Source organism: Nomascus leucogenys, chromosome 18 (assembly GCF_006542625.1).
Source record: "Nomascus leucogenys isolate Asia chromosome 18, Asia_NLE_v1, whole genome shotgun sequence".
NCBI classification, from domain to species: Eukaryota; Metazoa; Chordata; class Mammalia; order Primates; family Hylobatidae; genus Nomascus; species Nomascus leucogenys.
The window spans coordinates 51,602,147-51,628,081 of NC_044398.1; the positions used below are offsets into that span (position 1 = coordinate 51,602,147).

The 25,935-nt window shown below is 40.9% G+C and overlaps 1 protein-coding gene across 1 annotated transcript in view; it reads left to right on the forward strand.

Annotated features, from left to right (window-relative positions):
• Nucleotides 1-4,395: 4,395 nt before the first annotated feature.
• Nucleotides 4,396-25,935, forward strand: part of MTPAP (mitochondrial poly(A) polymerase) — a 36,186-nt gene continuing 14,646 nt past the window's right edge. The window contains exons 1-4 of the mRNA XM_030798582.1: nucleotides 4,396-4,634; nucleotides 12,146-12,318; nucleotides 13,341-13,565; nucleotides 16,315-16,539. Of these exons, the coding sequence (XP_030654442.1) occupies nucleotides 4,478-4,634; nucleotides 12,146-12,318; nucleotides 13,341-13,565; nucleotides 16,315-16,539 (780 nt within the window). The 5' untranslated portion in view covers nucleotides 4,396-4,477. The remainder of the gene's footprint in view (nucleotides 4,635-12,145; nucleotides 12,319-13,340; nucleotides 13,566-16,314; nucleotides 16,540-25,935) is intronic.

Sequence of the window (25,935 nt, forward strand, 5' to 3'; positions counted from 1 at the left end):
ATTTTATTTGCTCAATCTGGCAACCCTAATCCTGGGGCTTCTTCACTTCCCCATGTGCTGTTGTGCCCTCCATTCATTACACCACACTTGGCTCTCAGGGTACAAAGAGGAGTGAGACCTCCCTTCCCTCAGGGAACTCACGGTCACAGAGTTCCCATTCCTCAGGGAACTCACGATCTAACATAAGAGATAAGAATATGAACAGAGATCACCAAAGCAATGAAAACTCTATTTCTGAGAATTTGGGAGCCCTTGTTGGAATAGGGACAGCTTTAGAATTTAGAAAAGATCACCGATCATGGAACAGAATAGGAAGTCCAGAAACAAATCTGAATTTTTATAAGAACATACTTTTTAGCATGTGATAAAGGTGGAGTTAAGACCCTGTGAGCAAAGAAGAATTATTCAATAAATTTTGTTAGGGCAATTAATTAACTTCCTAGGAAAAAATCAAGCTAAAATTATTACTGCTTTAAACTTCATGCCAGAAACTAATTCAGTTGTTGTAAAGATGTTAACAAATAAAACTAAAACACACTAACAAACTAAGAGATAACAAAAAAATGAATATTTACCTGATCTTGGGGATTATGAAGGACTTTCTAAGTGTGATGATCAGTACTGTACAGAAGGTATAAAGAAAAATTGTTGTATTCATTGTAAATTTGTTTTTCTCAATAATTTCTTCTGTCTTTTCATTTGTTTTGATTTTTATATAATGAAGTATATCAGTGTGGGTATTCCCACTATATGAAGGTACTCATCAACAAATGGGAAAAAGACAAACACAGTAATAGAAAAAAATGAGTCAAGGAAATACGCCGGCAATTCAGAAAAGAAGAAATACAAATGGGCAATGAATATATAAAATAATATTCATCTAGTAATAACAAAAAAGAAAAAGCAAACAGAGTTAGTGAGTGTTAGTGAGTGCTATAACGAAATATCTGAGACTGGGGAATTTCTAAAGAAAAGAAGTTTAGCTGGCTCACAGTTCCACAGGCTGTACAGGAAACATGATGCTGGCATCTGCTAAACTTCTGGGAAGGCCTCAGGAAACTTACAGTCATGGTGGAAGGCGAAGGGGGAGCGAGACATCTCACAAGGTGCAAGCAGGAGCAAGAGAGAGTGAGGGGGCAGGTGCCACACTTTTAAATGACCAGATCTCATGAGAACTCACTCACAATCGTGTGGACAGTGCCAAGGGGATGGTGCTAAACCATTCATGGGAAATCTGCCCCTGTGATCCAATTACTTCCCAGCCCCATCTCCAACATTAGGGATTAGAATTCAACATGAGATTTAGTGGGGACACATGAGATTTGGAAACCATGAATATGGTTTCCAAACCATGAGGGTTTGGAAAAATGAGCCTTTCATAACTGCTGTCTGAAGGTAAACTGGAGCAATTTTTCTAGAAAGCAATTTGTTTTGAACATCTTAAATCTGACCAGTAACTTCTAGTATTTCATTATAAGGAAATAAAGTTGTATATCAGCTATGACTTAACTGGGGATATTGGCTACAATGTAGCTGATCATATTTTGAAAGCTGAAAACGATACAGATACCTACAAATAAGGTATTAGTTGAATGCATCAAGCACCATTCCCATTGTGAAACCCCATATGCAGGACAGCCCAGGCTTGAAGCCAGTGTTCCTCCCCTTGCTGGGCTTACAGTACCCCCCAGTTTCTGATATCCCTCAAATTTGTAATAAGGCATAAACAATATACCTTAGCTTGAAGACAAAACAAAACAGTACACCTTTGCATTAGGCCCTTCCTGCATTGCTGTAAAAAAATATCTGAGGCTGGGTAATTTACAAAGAAAAGAGGTTTAGTTGGCTCATGGTTCTGCAGGCTGTACAGGAAGCATGGCACTGGCGTCTGCTTCTGAGGAAGCCTTAGGGAGCTTATAGTCATGGCAGAAGGCAAAGGGGGAGCAGGCATGTCACATGGAGCGAGCGGGAGCAAAATTGAGGGGAGGTGCCACACACTTTTAAATAACCAGGTTTCCGAGAACACATCCAATTATCACCAAGGGGATGGTGCTAAGCCACTGATGAGGGATCCACCCCCATGATCCAAACACCTCCCACCAGGCCGCACGGCCAGCACTGGGGATTATATCTCAACATGGATTTGGTGGGGACACAGATGCAAACCATATCAACCTTATAAAAATAAGCATTTATTTCATTTTAAACATCAAATGCAAAGTTTTCTTTTCTGGAAGATGCAGGCCAGTGAGCTAGAAGAAATACCTTACAACAGAATAGTTCTATAAAAATAGCTACTTTCGACTGGGTGCAGTGGCTCACGTCTATAATCCCAACATTTTGGGAGGCCGAGGCGGGTGGATCACCTGAGTTCAGGAGGTCAAGACCAGCCTGGGCAACATGGTGAAAACCCGTCTCTACAAAAACACAAAAATTAGCCGGGCATAATGGCAGGTGCCTGTAATCCCAACTACTTGGGAGGCTGAGGCAGGAGAATTGCTTGAACGCAGGAGGCGGAGGATGCAGTGAGCCAAGATTGCACTAATGCATTCTAGCCTGAGCGACAGAGCAAGACTCTGTCTCAAAAAAAAAAAAAAAAAAAAAAGTAGCTACTGCCAAGTGGCTGGAGAACATTTTATTCTGCTAAAGGGATTAAATATCCCCCACAAAAATTAAGAAGTCCTCACATCCATCCCCAAACTCATTGCTTACACAGGACTTTCCTTGGAAGTGTCAAAGTAAAATATACTTGTATCTAACTTTGAGACTCTTCAACATCCATGTGGGAGTGGCAGGACTCTGTGTGGCCTGAGGGTGGCCTTGAGTGTATGTCCGAGTGGAAGGCCCAGGATCTGGGGACCCACCTGGGGTCAAATGGCACAGCCAACTTTTTTTTTTGAGACAGAGTCTTGCCCTGTCGCCAGGCTGGAGTGCAGTGGCACACTCTTGGCTCACTGAAACCTCTGCCTCCTGGGTTCAAGTGATTCTCCTGCCTCAGCCTCCCAAGTAGCTGGGATTACAGGTGCCCACCACCACATCTGGCTAATGTTTGTATTTTTAGTAGAGACAGGGTTTCACTATGTTGTCCAGGCTGGTCTCGAATTCCTGACCTCAGGAGATCCTCCCGCCTTGGCCTCCCAAAGTTCTGGGATTACAGGCGTGAGCCACCACACCCAGCCAGCACAGCCAACTTCTAATGAGGCCACCTTAGACAAGCTACTTACTATCTCTGAGCCTCCGTGTTCTCATCCATGAAATGGGTTTAATCACCCAGATTTGTTGAGATGATTAAAAAAGAAAATACCTGCAAGGCAATAGCACCATGCTAACACAGAGCTGGTTAGTCAGTTCCAGTGCTGGTTTGTCCTCTCTCATGCTCCGATTGCGAGGCCCCTTGCTTTCTTTTCACTTCCAGCAGTAGTGTGTTCCCCGGGGAGGCTGCCTTCAGTTGCAGGTTTCTTTGCACTGTTTCATATGTCCTTTTCCCAGGCACCCGAGCAAGGGCCACTGGTTAAGACACAGGCACTGAGGCAGAGCCTTGAATCAAGGGCACAGCTCTGACTTTAACCTTTGACTCCCCAGGTGTGACCTATAGCCAGTCCTTGTCTGATCTGTGCCCCACTTTCTCATGTCCAAAATGAGAAGACTGAACCAGTCCTCTCCAATGCCTTTCCTATGGCTTTAAGATGAGGTATGTACTTCTCACTTGGAGGAGGGGCTGGCAAAACCACTTGAATTTTAATTTGAATTGAGGCATATTGGCAGAGGTTGTAAAATGTCCTCACATGGTTCAAGGAAGAAGATGATGCCCTGCCTGCTCCTGGTGCCCCTTTCAGAGGTTAAAAGCCTTTCCATTATTTTAACTTTTTTTTTTTTTTGGGACAGGGTCACGCTCTTTTGCACAGGCTTAAGTGCAGTGGGGCGATCTCTTAAGTGCAGTGGCGTGATCTCGGCTCACTGTAACCTTCGCCTCCCGGGTTCAAGTGATTCTCGTGCCTCAGCCTCCCAAGTAGCTGGGATTACAGGCGTGTCATCACGCCCAGCTAATTTTTTTTTGTACTTTTTAGTAGAGACAAGGTTTCGCCATGTTAGCCAGGCTGGTCTCGAACTCCTGACGTCAGGAGATCCACCCACCTCAGCCTCCCAAAGTGCTGGGATTACAGGCATGAGCCACCGCGCCCGGGCTCTGGTTCTATTTTCATGATGCTATTTACAAGAGTAGGTGGCGCGCTCCTTCTGTGGAGCTTTTCATTTGGTAAACTGTATGACTGTGGAAGTAAACCATTTCTGAACGTTCAGGTATCTTCTTTTCGGTCTCAATTTCCTTTCTTTCTCTAAAAGCGAACTTCTTTCGCCTATTTTGACCCTCGAGGCTTCCCATTTCTTTTGCCCCCTGGGCGCATGCGCGAAAACGCCCTGACCTTTAAGCTTCGCGCTCGTGCTTTTTTTTTTTTTTTTTTTTTTTTTTTTTTTAACAATGGCGGTCCCCGGCGTGGGGCTCTTGACCCGTTTGCTCCTGTGTGCCCAGAGAAGAACTCGAGTCCAGCGGCCTAACCTCAGGCTTTTGAGTTGCCCAGGAACTGTGGCCAAAGACCTTAGGAGGGACGAGCAGCCTTCAGGGAGCGTGGAGACAGGTGATGGCGCCGTGGCCTCGGTTTACTCTGTAGCTCCGTCCCACAGCGGGCGAGGGAAGGGGGAAGAGTCTGGGATCACGGGGAAACACGTGGCCTGTGGAAACGGCTGTGGACCCTTTGGTAAGAGGGTGGGGCTATGTCCTGTCCTCCTCTCCTCTGATCTCTGTAGGGGAACACAGGGTCGCCGCCGTTGCTGAGGCAGAAGTGAGATGTGTGATGTTTCTTCGGGGCGACTGCTGTGTACAGTAATGGAGTTGTTTAGACTTACAGGAAATTCAGGTCAGGAACCCAGTTTGCTAGCACTTTACAGTTTGACGAAATAGTGTTCTCAATGATAGTAATGCTACACACCTCAGCCAGTCGCTGCATGATGTACGTATATTTCTGATTTTGATACATTAAGTTGTATCAAAGTTTGATACATTAAGTTTGATACATTAAGTTGTTGCTGGAGGCCGAGTTGTAGTCTGATGAATCAAGAGGATTCTTGGTTCCTAGACATAGGGTTCTGCCTATGAAATGTACTGCCGTTTACTTTATTCTTTTTGGCCATTTTGAACCAAATCAATCTGGTAACAGATTTGAATTCACTGCAACATGCTGTTGTTCCGCGTTCGTTCTACATTTATATACTTCTTTGTGTATTGAGAAGTCAGTGTTATTGAACCTCTCTTGTGATTCAAGAACTTGTGTATTCTATTTACAGTTCTTAAAACAACTTTGCACGAAATGTATCACTGTGTCCATTTTACAGATGTAGAAAATGGCTCAAAGGGGTAAATAACTTAGGCAAGGTCACTAGCTCAGTTAATGTAGACGTTTAGTCAAATTATTAAACAAAATGTATTGATTTCTACGATTCCTTGGAGCTATTTTTTCCCTAAAATAAGCTGGTGTCTTTACCAGACTGTATAAAAGACTTACATTGGCAGGCAGTGAGAAATCTTTATATATTTCATTGAAATATTGATTGGATTGTATTTGGTGGAAGCTACTTCTGTTGAAAATTTCTAAGTAACGCTGAAAATTTGAGTGAGGATTCTGCCAAAAAAGCTATTGTAATTTAACTTTGTATGGGTGTTTAAATTTGAGAGTGTGTTCATATGCTCTTTCATGTATGAAACAACCCTGTAGCGTAGATGTGGAAGGAAATACTGTTACTACATTTTATGAAGGAACAGGCTAGTCCAAGGATAGCTTGAGTAGTTCAAGCTAAACTCAGTTATTCGGTGGCAAAAATAAAAAAACCCACCGGTTTTTTTTTCTTTTCCGGGACGGAGTCTTGCTCTGTCACCCAGGCTGGAGAGCAGTGGCACGATCTTGGCTCACTGCAACCTTGGCCTCCTGGGTTTAAGTGATTCTCCTGCCTCAGCCTCCCGAGTAGCTGGGATTACAGGCACGTGGCACCACGCCTGGCTAATTTTTGTGTTGGCCAGGCTGATCTTGAACTCCAGACTCAGGTGATCTGCCTGCCTTGGCCTCCCAAAGTGCTGGGATTACGGGCGTGAGCCACCGCGCCCAGCCAGTAAAACCCACTTCTAATTCCAAGACTATACTCTTCATTTACTGTAGCTTTGCTGTTTTTTTTTTTTTTTTTTGAGGAAATGTTTCATTTTGTGTCATTAGAATAATACGACTAAATATTCAGGGATTCTTGCAGGAAATAACAAAATCCTCATTTGGATGTCTTTACCATTTTAAAAAAGGTCAGGTAAGTACACCTTATACTCACCTAGAAGCATGTGATTTTATAATTGGAAGGAACTTGAGAAATATCCAATTCAGTTTTTCATTCAGTGTGAGGATTCATTACCAGTTTATAGCAGTAAGGAACATTGTTTCATAAATCAGTCAATTCCATTTTTGGTCAGGCTCTGATGGTTGAAAAATATTTATGGTGAGCTAAAATCTATTAATTTCCCATTTCCACATTGGTCTTAGTTTTGACATAGGTTTCGTGTTAGTAGTGGAAAGAGCTGTAGTAGAAAGACAATAAGAGTATGTGGTGTATTATTCAGGATTCTTTCTGATACAGGTAACAGAAACTAACTCAAAATAGCTTAAGTAGAAGAGGGAGACTATACCAATCTGTGTAACCAAACTCCAGAAAGAGACATACATCATACTTTAAGGTCAATTGGATTGATGTGGTCAGTGTGAGATATTTTCATTTTCCGAAGCTATTTTTTGGTGGCCTTATAATCTTGGGCTCTTCTACGTGGGATGTTGATGGTGGGGGTGATGGTCACCAGCAGCTCCACGTTCACATGCTTGTGGCTTCTGATTGATCACATGCCCACCCTTTGGGTGAAGAGGAGGTGTCCAAAATAGTCTGATAATCCGTGTCTCATGGGGCGGGGGATAAGTGTGACAGTTCCACCACAACCACATAGAGTGGTTTTTTACTAGCAGGGGTGTGCTGTTTCCAGAACTGTTACCTGAACAGGTTTAGCTGTTGTTTGGATGCCAGCAGCCAAACCAACAACAGCTAAACTGCAGGAGTCTACTCAGCTTATTAGGTATTTGACTTTGGGCAGTTTTTTCACCTATAGTGCTACCTACTCTGTCTATCTTAAAAGGTTATTGTGAGTTTCAGAAGAGTGTATATGTGACAGTGCTTGGAAAACTGTTAAGAGAAGGTGCTATATTATGTTTAAAGCCAGTGCTCAGCTCTCAGATTCTTATTAGTTTTTTTTTTTTTTTCCAGGCTGTAAATCCTCTCTTTATCTGTAGTAGTTGTATATTAGAGTTTCTAAACTTTTTGTTATTCCTCTCTGGATGCTCTCTGGCTTCTTAATGTCTTTCATATCCATTACATCCAGAGCAGAACATATACTCATATACTCCATATATGGCCTGATTAGTAAGTAGCAAAGAAGTGCTATTACCCCTTAAATTTGGATTTTTAAAAACATTTGTCTTAATAAGGCCTGAAGTTCTGTATATGAATTCATTCTCTTCCTATCCTCAATCCAGAAGTTAAGACATTCCTTTGATGCATCAAACTTTCAGGCCTCTTTTATAAAACTATGCTAGGTTAATTTTTCCCCCATTATGTGCATGCATCTTTATTTTGTTTTTAATTCTAAATACAGGATAGTATTCCGTCTGTTTTGTTTTCTTTTGAGAAGGAATCTCTCAGTTGCCCAGGCTGGAGTGCAGTGGCACTATCTCGGCTCAGTGCAACCTCCGCCTTCAAGCGATTCTCCTGCCTCAGCCTCCTGAGTAGCTAGGATTACAGGCATGTGTTACCACACTTGGTTAATTTTTTGTATTTTTAGTAGAGATGGGATTTCACCATGTTGGCCAGGCTGGTCTCGAACTTCTGACCTCAAGCGATCCACCCTCCCTGGCCTCCCAAAGTGCTGGGATTACAGGCATGAGCCACTGCACCTGGCCTATTCAGTGATTTCTTAATGTTAGTTTTGTGCTTTACCATATTGTATTATCAAGACCATTGCACATTTCAGTCATAAAATATTAGCACTTATTAGTTCATCCTTTTAATTTGTTACAGATTTGATAAACCTTTGGTGAGGCAATAAATTACCTCAACTTTCTGTTCCTGCCTTCACAACTTTGTCATCGTGTCTACATCATTCTTAACCTACTGTTGTTTATGGCTCTAGATTCTACCTTTTTCATCTTCTCAAGCACATTGCTCCATTTTTTTAATCAAACTTTTCTGTCTCATTCTCAAATGTAATCCCTGCTCTTTGCCAGCAGTCCAACTGTAGGGATGTATTTGCATAAATGTGCAAAGACATTGCATACAGATGACACTGCAGTGTTGTTTGTAATAGTGAAAAAATGGTAAACCACCTAAATATTTATCAATAGAGATTTGGCTAAACTGTGATAAATACACATTTAAGAGTATATAATTTTTAAAAGAAAGTAAATATGTATCTTCTCATACGAGAAGAGGTCCACAATATATTAAATATCTTATAGCATGTTACAGAATATATAGTAAGATTTCAGTAAATTTCAGTTGTGTAAAGGATGTGTATCTGTGGATACAAGTGTATATGTTTACATATACTTTGAAAATGTCTGAAAAGGTAAGTACCACAACTTAATGATTGGCTGTTACGGTAAGAGGACTGGGAGAGGACTTATGCTTCTACTTGAGAAAATTCTACACTGTTTGGGCCGGGTGCCATGGCTCATGCTTGTAATCCCGGCACTTTGGGAGGCCGAGGCAGGAGGATCACCTGAGGTCAGGAGTTCAAGACCAGCTGGGCCAACGTGGTGAAACCCCTTCTCTACTAAAAATATAAAAATTAGCCTGGCCCAGTGGCATGTCCTGTAATCCCAGCCATTCGGGAGGCTGAGGCAGGAGAATTGCTTGAACCCTGGAGGTGGAGATTGCGGTGAGCTGAGATCACACCACTGCACTCCAGCCTGGGCAACAGAGTGAGACTCTGTCTGAAAATAAAAAAAGAAAATTCTACGCTGTTTGACTTTACTTTTTCAATAAGCAGTTGGACATCAGTTTAGACTCAGTAAAAATCACAGACGAGTGTGTAGGTGGCATTCACAACTGAAAAGGTGGTAAGGTGGTCTAGGCAGAGCCTGTAGCATAAGAGAAGGAAATAAGGACAACTTGGAGGAAGGATAGTTGGTAGACTGAGATCTAATTGAAAAGAATAGCCTCTGCCCTCAATATGGAAGAAAGTATTCTTCCATATTGTTAAATAAATATAACACTATGAATTACATTCTTTCATAGTTGTTAAGGTAATACAGAGGTGGAAGAGATTCTGCGATGGAGAGTCAGAAGTCTTCACAGACCTGAGCAAGATTTGGAGGGTGAATGGGAGTTTGCCAGACAGAAAATGAGAAGGTGGACATTCCAACCAGAAGGAAGAAGACATAGATAGTTCATAGCATGTGATAGTATTGTGTGTGTAGGGTACCATATATGAAAAGTACAACAGAAAGAAATGGTATAAGTGACATGAAAGAGGGGAGATGGGACATGGTGCAAGCACTTTATACCCATGCTATGGAGTTGAGATGTGATCTTAAAGGCAGTGGGGAAGCCACTGAAGGATTTAAGCAGGGAAGCCAAAGAATAAGACTTAAAAAAAAAGACCATTTTATAAAGAACGCTTTGGCAGTTATGTGGAGGATAGCTTGAGAAAAACAAAACTAGAGTGAATGAGACTAGTTTAGGAGTCAGATTATTGTGATACAGGCCTGAAATAAGAGATTGATGTTAAAGAATTGTCATTGGGAATGGAGGCGAAGGCACATAGTTAAAAGCTGTATTTTCAGGCTTGGCGTGGTGGCGTCATGCCTGTAATTTCAGCACTTTGGGAGTCCAAGGAGGGAGGATTGCTTGAGGTCAGGAGTTCAAGACCAGCCTGACCAACGTAGTAAAACCCCATCTCTACTAAACATACAAAAATTAGCTGGGCGTGGTGGCACACGCCTGTAATCCCAGCTACTGGGGAGGTTGAGGCATGAGAATCGCTTGAACCTGGGAGGCAGAGATTGCAGTGAGCTGGGATTGTGCCACTGCACTCCAGCCTGGGTGACAGAGGGAGACCTTGTCTCTTTAAAAAAAAAAAAAAAGAAGGAAAGAAAAAAGTAAGATAGTGGGTTTGGAGTATTTCCTTGATCCATCAGTTTCGTAGCCTTTTGGAAGAAAATGAGGCTAAAAGTTTCTGCTGATTTCTATACATCATTTACATTTTCTGTTCTATTTAATTTCTTTGGAATTTTAAGATTTTTTTTTTTTTTTTTTTTTTGAGACAGTCTCCCTCTGTCACCCAGGCTGGAGTGCAAGGATGCAATCTCGGATCACTGCAACCTCCCGGGTTGAAGTGATTCTCCTGCCTCAGCCTCCCAAGTAACTGGGACTACAGACACACGCCACCACGCCTGGTTAATTTGGCCAGGCTGGTCTCAAACTCCTGGCCTCAGGTGATCCGCCCACCTCGGCCTCCCAAAGTGCTGGGATTACAGGTTTGAGCCACCGCGTCTGGCCTTGTTAAGGGTATTGATATCAGACTTGGTGGCTTATGATCTCTAGAGTCTACCATTCCAGACTTTTTAAAGAAACACTTTAAACTACTTAACTAGAAGTTAAAATCTTGGGGGAAGAAAATTAGTTGTTAACATTCAGGTTTGTGCTTTAATAACTCTCTTAGAACCTGAATAATTTTTTTCTCTCTATACTTAGTTCATTTGTTGACCTTCCCACTGTGGCTAGTGCGTTATTAATATTTAATTCTTGACTGTCACAATTCTTGTCTTGATTCCCTGTGATTGTAAAACTCCTAGCCTCTTTCTTTCCTTAGTAAAATTATCAATGAGCTCTTCATGGGCAGCAACGAGGTTTTAAATTCTTTGATTTCCCTGATACAGAGCTCATGATAGTTGGTAACTCATTGTTAATTGTTTGAGCCAGATCAAGACCCTTGAGAAAGAAAAACGCCTTAATAGCTTACTTCAAAACATCGAATTTCCGAACTCATTGTCTGTTTACACTCAGGCTTTGGAGTGTTACAATTTGCACAATTTTGTATGTGCATATTTGTGCAAGTATTAAATAAGTGATTTTACTTTCCTGGTTTTTTTTTTTTTTTTTTTTTTTTGGAACTCCGTTTTCAGCACTTTGCATCAAGCATAGTAAATCAAAACAGAGAAAGTGGGCAGTTTTAATAGTAGTCATGGGAGAGTAGTCAAACGAACACTGAAAGTGCGGTAATTCCACCTCATCCATGTTTTCATTGTCCACAGTTTCAATTCCTCACAGTCAACCGTGGTCCACAAATAGGTGAGCACAGTACAATATGATATTTTGAGAGAGAGAGACCACATTCATATAACTTTTATTACAGTATATTGTTAGAATTGTTCTATTTCATTATTAGTTGTTGTTAATGTCCCTCTCTCTCTTTTTTGAGACAGTCTTACTGTGTTGCCCAGGCCAGAGTGCAGTGGTGCAATCTCAGCTCACTGCAACATCTGCCGCCTGGTTTCAAGTGATTCTCCTGTTTCAGCCTCCCAAGTAGCTGGGACTACAGGCACGCGCCACCATGCCTGGCTAATTTTTGTATTTTTAGTACAGATGAGGTTTCACCATGGTCAGGCTGATCTCGAACTCCTCACCTCAGGTGATCCACCCACCTCAGCCTCCCAAAGTTCTGGTATTACCAGCATGGGTCACCAAGCCTGGCCCATTGTTATTAATCTCTTACTGTGCCTAATTTATAAATTAAGCCTTATCATAGCTATATATGTGTAGGATAAAACATTACATATATAGGGCTTGGTAATATCTGAGGTTTTAGGCATTTACAGGCATCTTGGATCATAACCCCTGTGGGTAATGGGGAGACTACTGTAGTATAGTTTAACCCTTATAAAGGAAGAGAAAAAAATAGATTAGGTGAAGTTGGTTTTAGTCATATATAAAGTCTTTAAACACCTTATCAAAATATTTTTTAAATTTTGTGTGTGTGCATTTGGTGGAAATGTTTTTGTCTCGTTCATAGGCTTTGAAGACAAGATTCCCAAAAGGAGATTCTCTGAGATGCAAAATGAAAGACGAGAACAGGCACAGCGGACTGTTTTAATACATTGCCCAGAGAAAATCAGTGAAAAAAAGTTTCTTAAATATTTATCCCACTTTGGACCTATTAATAATCATTTCTTCTATGAAAGCTTTGTAAGTATTTGAAAAACAATCTAACTTAACGTTTATGCTTTTCAAGGGTGGAGGTCTCCGTTAGTTGTTTTTTGCTGTTGCCTTTTGCAATATGGTAGGTAGGTTCTCTTTGATATACTGCATCTTCCTTATCTAGATTTCTTTAATGAGTTTTGTTTTTGATATGGGACCAGAAATTCTTATAGCGGTATTTTAGGATTATAAGTCATTTATGACTGATTTCATTATTCAAATGCTTAATTTTATTTTTTAAGAGATGGGGTCCAACTATGTTGCCTGTGCTGGAGTGCAGTGACTATTGGCAGGTACGATCATAGTGCACTACAGCCTCGACTCCTAGGCTCAGGTGATCCTTCTGCGTCGGGAGTAGCTGGGACTACAGTCCTGCACCACCACACCCAGCTTGAATACTTTAGATAGTCCCTTTAACTTGTGGATGAAGGCCAATGGGAGGGGATCTTTGTTTTGCCTTTGGATTTTTCTGCTTCAGCATTCTTTTCAGTCTTTTCAGCTTCTCTTAACTAACATTGTTTTAAGGTTCCGTTTCTTTTCTTGAGATGGAGTCTCACTCTGTTGCCTAGGCTGGAGTGCGGTGGCATGATCTCGGGTCATTGCAACCTCTTTCTCCTGGGTTCAAGCGATTGTCCTGCTTCAGCCTCCCAAGTAGCTGTACTTACAGACACCCGCCACCATGCCTGGCTAATTTTTGTATTTTTAGTAGAGGTGGGGTTTCCCCATGTTGGCCAGGCTGGTCTTGAACTCCTGACCTCAGGTGATCTGCCCACCTCCACGTCCCAAAGTGCTGGGATTACAGGCGTGAGCCACTGCTCCTGGCCCAGTGTTCCTTTTCTTAATCTACTTAAATCGAATAAAATTAATGCTGTGTTAGAATCATATCATTTGTAAATTTTAAAAACTTGATATTTTGTAGCATTATGATAATTGTTTTAATATATGCGCTAAAATAGTATGTTAGATATATTGTGAAATGTGTTCTGTTTTTTCTTCTGTTTTTGGTATAGGGTCTCTATGCTGTTGTAGAATTTTGCCAAAAGGAAAGCATAGGTTCACTGCAGAATGGGACTCATACTCCAAGCATGGCCATGGAGACTGCAATTCCATTCAGATCACGTTTCTTCAATCTGAAGTTGAAAAACCAGACTTCTGAACGGTCACGCATACGGTCAAGTAATCAGTTGCCACCTTCAAACAAGCAGCTTTTTGAATTACTTTGTTATGCAGAAAGTGTAAGTTTTTAGGTGTACTTCAACTTTTAGAACTATGTATTTTTTTATGAACAATAAAGATTCCTATAAAATATTCAAGCTACATTATTGTTTAATGTGTATAGATCTTCAGTTTTACAAGGTGAAAAGAGTTACAGAGATGAATCGTGGTGGTGGATGCATAATGAGATGAAGGAAAGTTTTTTTCTTTTTCTAGCTTTCTAAGAATGTCATCATGCTCAACACATTGAGTAGATGTTGAGTTTTGACCTTTGAGATTGTATTGATGACTGGCATATGATCTTGAGATTATATGTGGTTTTTCTCCTAATGTCTTTTTCTTTCCCCTCCTAATGTCTTAATGTAGTGAATTGTAGATTCACTGTAGATTTCCTCATGTGAAGTCATTCTTGCATTCACAGAATAAACCCTACTTAGTCAAGGTGTATTTACAAAAATGCATTACTACATTTCTCATGCTAATATTTTTATTACAATTTTAATATCTCTATAAATGGATTGCTTTTAAAAAATTCAAACTGCAGGACATGTTGAATGAAAAGTGATAGTAATCCTTGTCTACTCCTTCCCCGCCATGCCCCATTTGTACTTACAGGTAACCACATTCTTCTGAAGTTTTTGGCCTTTTGAACAATTTAGGTTTTCTTTCTTTCCAGCATAATGACATAAAATTGTACATGGTTTTCTGTCAATTTTAAAATGTCTTCTTTCTGATTCTCTCTCTCTCTCTTTTTTTTTTTTTTTTTTTTTTTGAGATGGAGTCTGGGTCTTACCCAGGCTGGAATGCAGTGGTGTGATCTTGGCTCACTGCAACCTTTCCCTGATTCAAGCAATTCTCATGCCTCAGCCACCCAAGTAGCTGGGACTATAGGCGTGCACCACCACGCCCAGCTAACTTTTGTATTTTTAGTAGTGACGGAGTTTCGCCACTTTGGCCAGGCTGCTCTCTAACTCCTGCCCTCAGGTGATGTGCCCACTTCGGTCTCCCAAAGTGCTGGGATTATAGGTGTGAGCCACCACACCCAAGATTCTGTCTCTTCTCTGTTCAAATATTGCTTGTATTTGTCTTGGTGGTTTCTTTGTTTGTTTGTTTGTTTTTGTTTTTGTTTGTTTTTTTTTTGAGACGGACTCTTGCTCTTTCGCCCAGGCTGGAGTGCAGTGGCGTGATCTCAGCTCACTTCAAGCTCCACCTCCCGGGTTCACGCCATTCTCTTGCCTCAGCCTCCCGAGTAGCTGGGACTACAGGCGCCCACCACCATGCCCGGCTAATTTTTTGTATTTTTATTAGAGGCGGAGTTTCACTGAGTTAGCCAGCATGGTCTCGATCTCCTGACCTTGTGATCCGCCTGCCTCGGCCTCCCAAAGTGCTGGGATTACAGGCATGAGCCACCAAGCCCGGCCTGTTTTATTATTTTTGAGTTGAATGCTTAGTTCAGTTATTTTATTTTATTTTTTGAGATGGAGTCTTGCTCTGTTGCCCAGGCTGGAGTGCAGTGGTGCAATCTCAGCTCATTGTAGCCACAAACTCCTGGACTCAAGTGACCCTCCCACCTCAGCCTCCTGAGTAGCTGGGACTACAGATGCATTCCACCACGCCCAGCTAGTTTTTGTATTTTTTTTTTGGTAGAGTCAGGGTTTCATCACGTTGCCCAGGCTGGTCTCACTCCTGAGCTCAAGCGATCCTCCCACCTTGGCTTACCAGGAGTTTACAGGTGTGAGCCACTGTGCGCAGCCAGATGATATTTTCAATGTTGGTTTCAAATAAGAGCATTTGAAATTATGACTTTTTTTCACTTCAGATACTCCAGTACACAGTTTCAGCATGTGATCATTTTAATGTGAATCTTCTAGTGGATAGACAGGATTGCTATTCTGAGAAACTGAGAGGTCTTGGGCCTTCATTACTTGAATATTTCTAGTTTTTCTTGCCCTTTAACATTGGTCTTTCATCCCCTTGAGTTTAAAATGTCTAACATGTGGTTGTTTTAACCTCTTCTGGAGTACTTTACTACTTTCATTTTCTTAAGACAATACTTTATACTCATTGCTTACAAAGTTTTGATTCTAGCCAACTTTTATTTTACTAGTGGCATTCCTCAGAGCTTTTTAAAAATTTTAAAATACTATATAATTTATTTCTTTAGTGAAACAGAGACGAGGTCCTGCTGTGTTGCTCAGGCTGGTCTCAAACTCCTGGCCTCATGTGATCCGCCTCGGCCTCCTAATGTATTGAGATTACAGGCATGAGCCATTGCACCTGGCCTCCTCAGTGGTTTCTAAGAGTATTTTTTTTTTAATCCATTTTTAAGACTGAACAAGAAAATATTGCATATTTCTTTTTTTTTTTTTTTGAGATGGAGTCTTGTTCTTGTTGCCCAGGCTGGAGTGCAATGGTGCGATCTTGGCTCACCACAACCTCTGCCTCCCGGGTTCAAGCGATTCTCCTGCCTCAGCCTCCGGAGTAGCTGGGATTACAGGCATGCGCCACCACGCCTGGCTTATTTTGTATTTTTAGTAGAGATTGGGTTTCTCCATGTTGGTCAGGCTGGTTGCGAACTTCCAGCCTCAGGTGATCCACCTGCCTCAGCCTCCCAAAGTGCTGGGATTACAGGTGTGAGCCACCGTGCCAGGCTTTGCATATTTCTAAGGTAGGTCTCCAACGCCACCAAATCTTTGAAAGTAAAATGGTAACTCTTTTACATGACCTGTACTTTTTCTCTATTTTGTTGGTTTTGTTTTGGCTAGCTAGATAGACGATCAGCTGAACACTCTCTTGAAGGAGTTCCAGCTAACAGAGGAGAACACTAAGCTCCGATATCTCACCTGTTCTCTTATTGAAGACATAGCCGCTGCGTATTTTCCGGACTGCATAGTCAGACCCTTTGGCTCCTCAGTCAACACTTTTGGGAAGTTAGGATGTGATTTGGACATGTTTTTGGATCTAGATGAAACCAGAAACCTCGGCACTCACAAGGTAAGTCTATTTCTTTTGACCACTATGATCATTTAAAGTCAAGAAAGTATAAAAAGAAAAATCTTTGAACTTAATAAAACTGTTGATTTCTAAACTTATTAAACATTGTGGTTAAAGAATAAGGCATATTTGTTATTGATTCTTTGGTATTGTAAAGTCTTTCTTTGTATTCTACTCTGTCATCATTTTTGTGAATATTCTTTACATATGCAATCAAATAGTTAATTGTTTTCAAGGGTTCAGAAATTTTTCAGTTAAGTCAAAGTTGCCTATTGTGTTATTCAAATCACGTATCTTAACTAATTTTTTCTTTTTAACCTTGTGATCTAGTTACTGAGATGTTTTTACATCTCATAATTCTTGGTTTTGTTAATTTCTCTTTAAAATTCTTTTGATTTTTGTTTTATCCAAAGGCTATATTAGCCACATATAGGTATATGATCATTGTATTTCCTTAGTAGATTGTTTTATTATTATATCCCTCATACATGCTTTATTCATCTCTATAAATACTTTTTTCTGAAGTTCTATTTTATTTGTTAATATGGCCGCTTGATAGTTGTCTCACATGTCTTCTGTTTCTTTATTTTCAGCCTTTATATATGTTATTTTAGTTTGGGTGTATCTCTTATAAATAGCAGTATGCTTTTACTCCAGTCTATCAGTCTTTGAGTTCAATGTGTTTATTGTTACCACTGATAATTCTTGGACTAATTTCTCCTGTTTTATTTTTTATTTCCTATTTTCTGTGCTTTTGCTTTTCACTTTCTTTTTTTTTTTTGAGGCTGAGTCTTGTTATGTCACCCAGGCTGGAGTGCAATGGTGCAATCGTGGCTCACTGCAACCTCTGCCTCCTGGGTTAAAGTGATTTCTCCTGCCTCAGCCTCCTGAGTAGCTGGGATTACAGGCGCCTGCTACCATGCCCAGCTGATTTTTGTATTTTAGTAGAGATGGGATTTTACCTCCTTGGTCAGGCTGGTTTCGAACTCCTGACCTCAGGTGATCCACACCCCTCGGCCTCCTAAAGTGCTGGGATTACAGGCATGGGCCACTGTGCCCAGCAGCTTTTCACTTTCTTCCTTTTATTGGATTACTCCTACTTTATTCCTGCACTTCCTCCTTACCCCTTTTTTTCTCTTGCAAGTTTGGATATTATTTCTTCCATTTATGTTCTCTTTAACACGATGTCTAACGGTAAAATTAACCAGTATCTCTTCCATCCTCCCAAACAATATAGAGGATATCTTAATTTAATTACACTGTTGAAAAGGCTATTTATTTTTATTTTTATTTTTTTGTTGGAGACGGAGTCTCTTGCTCTGTTGCCCGGGCTGGAGTACAGTGACGTGATCTCGGCTCACTGCAACTTCCACCTCCCGAGTTCAAACAATTCTCCTATCTCAGCCTCCCAAGTAGCTGGGACTGCAGGCAGGTGCCACCATGCCTGGCTAATTTTTTTGTTTTAGTAGAGACAGGGTTTCATGTATTGGTCAGGCTGGTCTTGAACTCCTGACCTCAGGCGATCCACCCACCTCAGCCTCCCAAAGAGCTGGGATTACAGGCGTGAGTCACCACACCCAGCCAAGGCTATGTGTTTTTATAAAATATTTAGTTTCTATGGCTGTATCTTTCCTTACATCTTTCAGACTAGTAATGAACATCAGTCTTTATGTGGATGTCTAGTTGATACTTCAAACAATATTTTGAAACAACTTATATTCATCTTCCCACAAATGTTCTAAGTTCTTACAAAAGTTCTATATGTTTCACATGTTAATTAGTGGCATTTTAGCTTTGCTAGCCATCTTTTAATTCTGCTTCTAAGTTGTTATCTTTTGTATTCATAGTTTCACAGTACCTTATAAACTCTCACTTAGATTATTGTAACTACATTCTGTTTCCACTTCTTATTCCTTGTGTCATGCCTTGGTATTTTAATCTTCAGTCTTTGTTGGAGTTACTTCACTCACAGTTTGAATTTTCCCACAAACTTAGAATGCTTCTTTTCTTTAGCATAGTATTGAAATCCTCTGTCTCTTAATTAATTTTAGTCATCATTTCTTATTATATATTGTTACATACCCAATTTTCCAACTACATTGTTTTTATTTTTCTTTTTTTAAGAGCCTCACTCTGTCACCCAGGCTGGAGTACAGTGGCATGATCTCGGCCCGCTGCAGCCTCTGCCTCCTGGGTTCAAGTGATTCTCCTGCCTCAGCCTCCTGTGTAGCTGGGACTTCAGGTGCGTGCCACCACGCCTGGCTAATTTTTATATTTTTAATGGAGATGGGATTTTGCCATTTTGGCCAGGCTGGTCTGGAACTCCTGACCTCAGGTGATCCACACACCTTGGCCTCCCAAAGTGCTGGGATTACAGGCTTGAGCCACCATGCGCAGCCCCAACCACATTGTTTAATTACCATTTCCAGTAATAGAAGGTGCTTGTAAATATCATAATGATCAAACAGTTGTTCTGTGCCTTCACTCAGGAGTGCACTTTCCCTCCATTCCTTGACTATCATTCTTAACGCAGCTTTCAAGGTCTGGTTCTACTTCTACCTTCTTGAAACCACTCTTGATTTTTTTCTCCACTCTAGCCAAAATTAATCACTCCTTTTTTGTAGTATCTTGCTGGTATTTCTGTCTGTCTCCAAATTTCTTCTGTCATGTTTAGTGAGTAGCTGATGTGTGTATCTCCCACTATATAATAAACTTGGACAGATAGGAATCATGTCTGTTCATATACTTATTCCACAGTACCGTGTACTTAATCATCATGTGCTTATTGAATTGAAACTAGCCAGGCATAGGAAACAGATAAAAATTAAATGGGTCAGTTTTATTATTATTATTATTACTATTTTGAGATGAGGTCTCATTCTTTCGCCCAGGCTAGAGTGCAATGGTATGATCTCAGCTCACTGTAATCTCTGCCTCCTGGGCTCAAGTAATTCTCCTGCCTCACCCTCCCGAGTAATTGGGACTTCAGGCTTACATCACTGCTCCCGGCTAATTTTTTTAGAGATAGTGTTTCACCATGTTGCCCAGGGTGGTCTTGAACTCCTGAGTTCAGGTGATCCACCCACCTCCGCCTCCCCAAGTGCTGGGATTATAGGGATTATAGGCATAAGCCACCACATCCGGCCTGGATCAGTTTTATTAAGACTAACATGTACTTGAAAATGTATTAAGTTCCTGGCAGGGGCACTTAAATTACATTAGGCTGTCTTAAATAAAGGATTGTAACTGAATAATCAAGGAGCATAACAGTGTGTTGTAATAAAAAGCCTGGGTTCTGGCACCAAGCTGCAGAATTTTAATTCTACTTACTAGTAATGTGATCCCGGGTAAGTTATTTACCTTCTCTCTGCCTCAGTTGTCCAAACTATAAAATTGGAATGGTGTTATAGTACATATCTCATACAATGTTTGAGAGGATTCATTGAGTTAATATGTGTGAAACATTTAGAACAGTGCTTATGGGACATAGTAAGTGTTCAAATGTTGACCACCATCAACAGCAATATAATTTTACTGTTACATAAGTGGGAGGCACAATTTTTTCTTTGGTGGCAACAGGGAGGAGTTAGAAACTTTCTTCTTCTTTTTTCTAAATTTATTTTTAATATATTAATTAATTTTTTTTTTTTTGAGGCAGAATCTCGCTCTGTTTCCCAGGCTGGAGTGCAGTGGTGCCATCTCGGCTCACTGCAAGCTCCGCCTCCCGGGTTTACACCATTCTCCTGCCTCAGCCTCCCGAGTAGCTGGGACTACAGGCGCCCACCACCACGCCCGGCTAATTTTTTGTATTTTTAGTAGAGACGGGGTTTCACCATGTTAGCCAGCATGGTCTTGATCTCCTGACCTCGTGATCCACCTACCTCTGCCTCCCAAAGTGCTGGGATTACAGGCGTGAGCCACCACGCCCAGCTATTTTTAATTTTTGTTTTTTTGTTGACATGTTGTTTCACCACGGTACCCAGGATAGTCTCGAACATCTGGGCTAACGATCCTCCTGCCTCAGCCTCCCAAAGTGCTGAGATTATAGGTGTAAGCCACTGCACCTGGCCTAGAAACTTTTAATTGAGTCTTACTCTTAGATTTCTGAGGTATAGAAGTATTTAGAAAAAGATGTTTTAAAGACAGTGCTCCAGTCTTACTAAACGATTTGGCTTTTTGGGCCGGGCACAGTGGCTCAAGCCTGTAATCCTAGTGCTTTGTGAGGCAAGGCGGTGGATCACTTGAGGTCAGGAGTTCGAGACCAGCCTGGCCAACATGGTGAAACCCCGTGTCTACTAAAAATACAAACATTAGCTGGATGTGGTGGTGGGAGCCTGTAATCCCAGCTACTCGGGAGGCTGAGGCAGGAGAATTGCTTGAACCCGGGGGGGCAGAGGTTGCAGTGAGCCGAGATCATGCCACCTCACTCCAGCCTGGGCAAAAGAGCAAGACTCTGTCACACATACACAGAAATAACCAGAACTTGGCATTTTGTATGTCGGTTTAAATTAGGAAAGTGTTGTTACAAACATACATGTGCTTATTTAAGGTTTTTTTGGAAATATGTTTTTGTTCAAGATTATAATAGCTTTGCTAGTAAAATATTAAAAATAAGATACAATAAAAAATATAAGCACTCTTACATTCATCAGATTCATAAAACCTTCTTTGACTACTTTCTGCATTCATGAGCTCTTCTCTTACCTTTTGGTTCTTTGATACCTTTTCACACTACACCTTGCTTTATAATTCTTTGTGTGTGTGTTTTATTCCTCAACTCAATCTGAGAGGAGTTAGGAAGAGTGTGTTAGACTTTTTTGCATGTCTTATGGCACTATGTATGATATCCTATGCATGATAGGGACTAAAATTATTTGCTCATGAGTAAATGAAAGTTACTTACGGTTAGGCGTGGTGGCTCACGCCTGTAATCCCAGCACTTTGGGAGGCCGAGGTGGGCAGATCACCTGAGGTCAGGAGTTCAAGGCCAGCCTGGCCAACATGGTGAAACCCCATCTCTACAAAGATACAAAAATTAGCCGAGCATGATGGCGGGTGCCTGTAATCCCAGCTCTTCGTGAGGCTGAGGCAGGAGAATCGCTTGAACCTAGGAGGCAGAGGTTGTAGTGAGCCAAGATTGCACCACTACACTCCAGCCTGGGCAACAGAGCAAGACTAAAAAAGAAGGAAAGTTATTTACTAACTGAAATAGTAGATTTTAATGTTCATAAATTTTTTAGTGTGTAAAAGTTGGTTACATGTGAAATATGTCACCTGACTTATCACAAAGATCATGTTAGCACAAAATCCTAAACTAAAATCTGCCTTTGGTCTTTCCCTCAGTTTTGCTTTTTCTTACAGGGTTCTGTATCTTAGAGGACTTAGATAATAAAAGTAAGAATTAGTAGCTAAGTCTTGAGTACTGCTTTCTGTTATCTGAATGATTGCTGTGGACAGTGTGCTTAACTTCTGTTTTTTCTTTATTAGATGATTTGCTAATAAATAGTGCTATAGGAATAGCACACATTAATAGGAAGTATTTATGGATCTAACTGTCTCTGAAGAGTTTTTCTAGTTTTTATTTATTGAATAGAGGACAGTCATTTTTGAGAATATCTTTCCTTTGCTCATAATAAGTATAATTTTCATCTAAATTTTCCCTAAAAGCAGTGTTTTATTTCTGTACTGAGTCCATTGTGATTCTTCGTGGCTTGCATTTTTAATCAGTCAGGTTAGGCTAGGTGACGCTTTGGTAGCAAACAACCCCCATATCTCACAGATCTCAGTGGCTTAACACATCAGCTGTTTATCTGTTGCTGAGGTTATATGTCACAGCAGGTCAGCAGGGGCACTGTAGACATTGTAGTAGCTCAAGCACCCAGGGCTGACCAGTGTTTCATCTCCACCTGCGCTACCGTCACTGAATAGTGGAAAGGCAAAGTGAAGAATTGAGCATCGGCTCTTGAAGTTTCTGCCTGGAAGTGACACTTAAAACCTCTACTCACATTTCACTGGCCAAAGCAAATCACATGAGTTTGCTTAACCTTAGAGGGGCAAGAACATGAGATCTTCCAAATGCCAGAAAGGTGATACAGAACATTTGGTGAGCAGCTTCAATAACTACCACACTCCTGCTCATGGTTCACAGTTCACCAGTTTCCTGCACCCAGTTCCATTAATCAGAGCTATTTTTTCTTGTCATTTTCACTTCTGTTACCTCAAGATTTTATTCTCTCATTTATGGTACTTAATTTAAAAAATCTCTGTCACCTTTCTTCTGAGTGATTCTAATCCTTCTGTTGCTTCTGAGATTGAGTCCACCATGACTCCTCCCTGATGTACTCTAATACTGCTTTCTCACTTGACCTCCTTTTGCCATCCTGAGATAGACCCCAAATCTGTCCTTGCTTTTGTGTGGATTCCTATTCCTAACTTAAATTGTGTGTGTTTGTATTTTAAAATAGAATGGACAGGGAAATAGGTAATGAAGGTAAATTATAACAAAATGGCTAAGGAAGAATCTTGAAATTTTAATTTTTTAAAGGAAATTTATTTTTAGTCCTTTTAATATAAAAATATCTAAATGACAGATCAGTAGAGAAAATGCCACATGTTTATTTGTAGGGATTGTATACAGTGATTTATTTAATCTATTTTTTTCTGATTATAAAATGATAGATATAGAAATATATAACATAAGTATCTCTGATGGTCCCACTGCCTCCAGAGATAACCCGGTGAATAATTTAATATATTCTGGATTTTTTTTCCTGTGCGTATAGAAATGCTTTTTTTTTTTTTTAAAGAAAAAACCCAGAACATAATCTTTACATATAATAACTTTAATTATAACTTCATTTTTTTCCCCATTAGTAGTGTCTTGGCAGATCAATCTACTGTATCGCCCTCAGTGGCTGCAAAATACTCCATTGAATGGATGTACCATAATTTATTTAACCAGTCCTCTTTTTGTTGGATAATGAGGGTGGTATCTTTTTTTTTTCCTCTTTCAGTGAAAGTGCCAAATCCTAGGCACTGGACCACTAGGGAACTTTTCCCCTCTTTATTGCCAACTATATATTAGTTAATATTCTTCGATTATACATAACAGAAATAACACGAACTAGCTTAAACAATTAAAGAAGTAGAGGAGGCATCATAGAACCCAGGGCCAGGAATATGGATGAGTCTTAGGAAAGGACTAGAAGTAAGAAGTGTAAACCATCAAGAACCCAGGAAGTGGCCGGGCCCAGTGCTTCATGCCTGTAATGACAGCACTTTGGGAGGCTGCAGCGGGAGGATCACTTGAGTTCAGGAGTTCGAGACCAGCCTGGGCAACATAGGCTGGGGGAGACTGCATCTCTACTAAAAATAAAAAAATTAGCGAGGTGTGGTGGTGTGTACCTGTAGTTCCAGCTACTCTGAAGGTTGAGGCTGGAGGATTGCTTGAGTCTAGGAGGTTGAGGCTGCAGTGAGCTATGGTTGCACCACTGCACTCCAGCCTGGGTGGCAGGGTGATACCTTCTTCTTCTTTTTTTTTTTTTTTTTTGGATTCTCACTCTGTCACCCAGGCTGGAGTGCAGGGGGGCACAGTCTCGGCTCACTGCAACCTTGGCCTCCTGGGTTCAAGCTATTCTCCTGCTTCAGCCTCCTGAGTAGCTGGGATTACAGGCTTGCACCACCATACCTGGCTAAATTTTTTTGTATTTTTAGTAGAGATGGGGTTTCACCATGTTGGCCAGGCTGGTCTCAAACTCCTGACCTCAAGTGATCTGCCTGCCTCGGCCTCCCAAAGTGTTGGGATTACAGCCACCACAGGCAGCCTATGATACCCTGTTTCAAAAACAACAACAAAACAACCTAGGACGTGTTCTGTTTCTGTCTACACGTTTTTCCTTCATTTATTGCTCTCTCTCTTTGTCCTTAACTCCTTCCTCCCTGCCCCCACTGATTTTCTTTTCTTTTTCATGCTTGTATAAATATGGTTGCCCCAAAGCTTCTGAGTTAGATATTTTAGCCACATGGTTGCCTCTGAACCTTACTTAGTTCCTGTTCCTAGTAACCAGTTCCAAATGAATGTGGGGTACACTCCTACAGTGCTTAGATCAGCTGTCTTTGCCCAGTCCATTCAGCTGAAAGGAAGAGGGTAGATGTCCATGATAAACGTTGTTGGAGCCTTCATCCTTTTAGGAGGAATGAATTCTGGAAGAGGTAATAGTTGTTGATAGGGAACCTTATTAAACTAGATACAGCTCCCAAAAAGTGTATGCCACATGAATAGTACTGCAGTGAGTGAACATCTTTGTAAATTGGCTCATTTATGCAAAATTCCTCTGACATAATTTCTAACCATTTTAATAGTTAGCCAGCATATACAAGTTCCAGTAGATATGGACAAGTTCTACAAGAAGTATGTCCCTTGTTTACACTCCCGTCAACAGTGTATACATGTTTTCCCATGCCCATTAGTTCTGGTCACCAACCTGTTTGTCTTTACCAGGCTGAAAAATAAAAAATCTCATTGCTGTTTTAATTTCTGTTTAGTTTCTAGAAAACATGCACACTTTTACCATGGTTTTTTGCCATTTTTATTTTTTCTGTTAATTTTTTTTGTCTTTTTTGCCCATTTTTAGAATTTGATGGGTTTCTCCCTTTCATTTGCCTAAAACTGTCATAAATTACCCGTTTGTATGACGTGTGTTATTTGCTTTGTTCTTTAGTAGTGAATGGATGCTTTGCCTTAAGGTGGTTTTAATTTTTTATGCAATCATATTCTTTCGTGTCTTCTCTAATTTTATGTCATGCTTACAGAATCCTTCGCTATTCTAAGATTGTAAAAGCATTCACTCATTGTCTTGTAGTACTTTACTGATGCACCTTTTACATTTTAGTCTTTGATCCACGTTGAATTTACTTAAGTTTTTTTTTTTTTTTGAGATGGAATCTTGCTCTGTCGCCCAGGCTGGAGTGCAGTGGTGTGATCTCAACTCACTGCAGCCTCCACCTTCTGGGTTCAAGTGATTCTCCTGCCTCAGCCTCCCAAGTAGCTTGGTTTACAGGTGCATGCCACCATGCCTGGCTAATTTTTGTATTTTTAGTAGAGACGGGGTTTCACCATGTTGGCCAGGCTGGTCTCGAACTCCTGACCTCAAGTTATCTGCCTATTTCCACCTCCCAAAGTGCTGGGATTGCAGGCATGAGCCACCATGCTCAGTGAATTTACTTGAGTTTTAGTAATTTATTTATTTATTTTGAAATGGAATCTCGCTTAGTTGCCCAGGCTGGAGTGCAGTAGTGTGATCTTGGCTCACTGCAACCTCCACCTCCCGGGTTCAAGTAATTCTCCTGCCTCAGCCTCCCAGGTAGCTGGGATTATAGACGTCCACCACCACACAC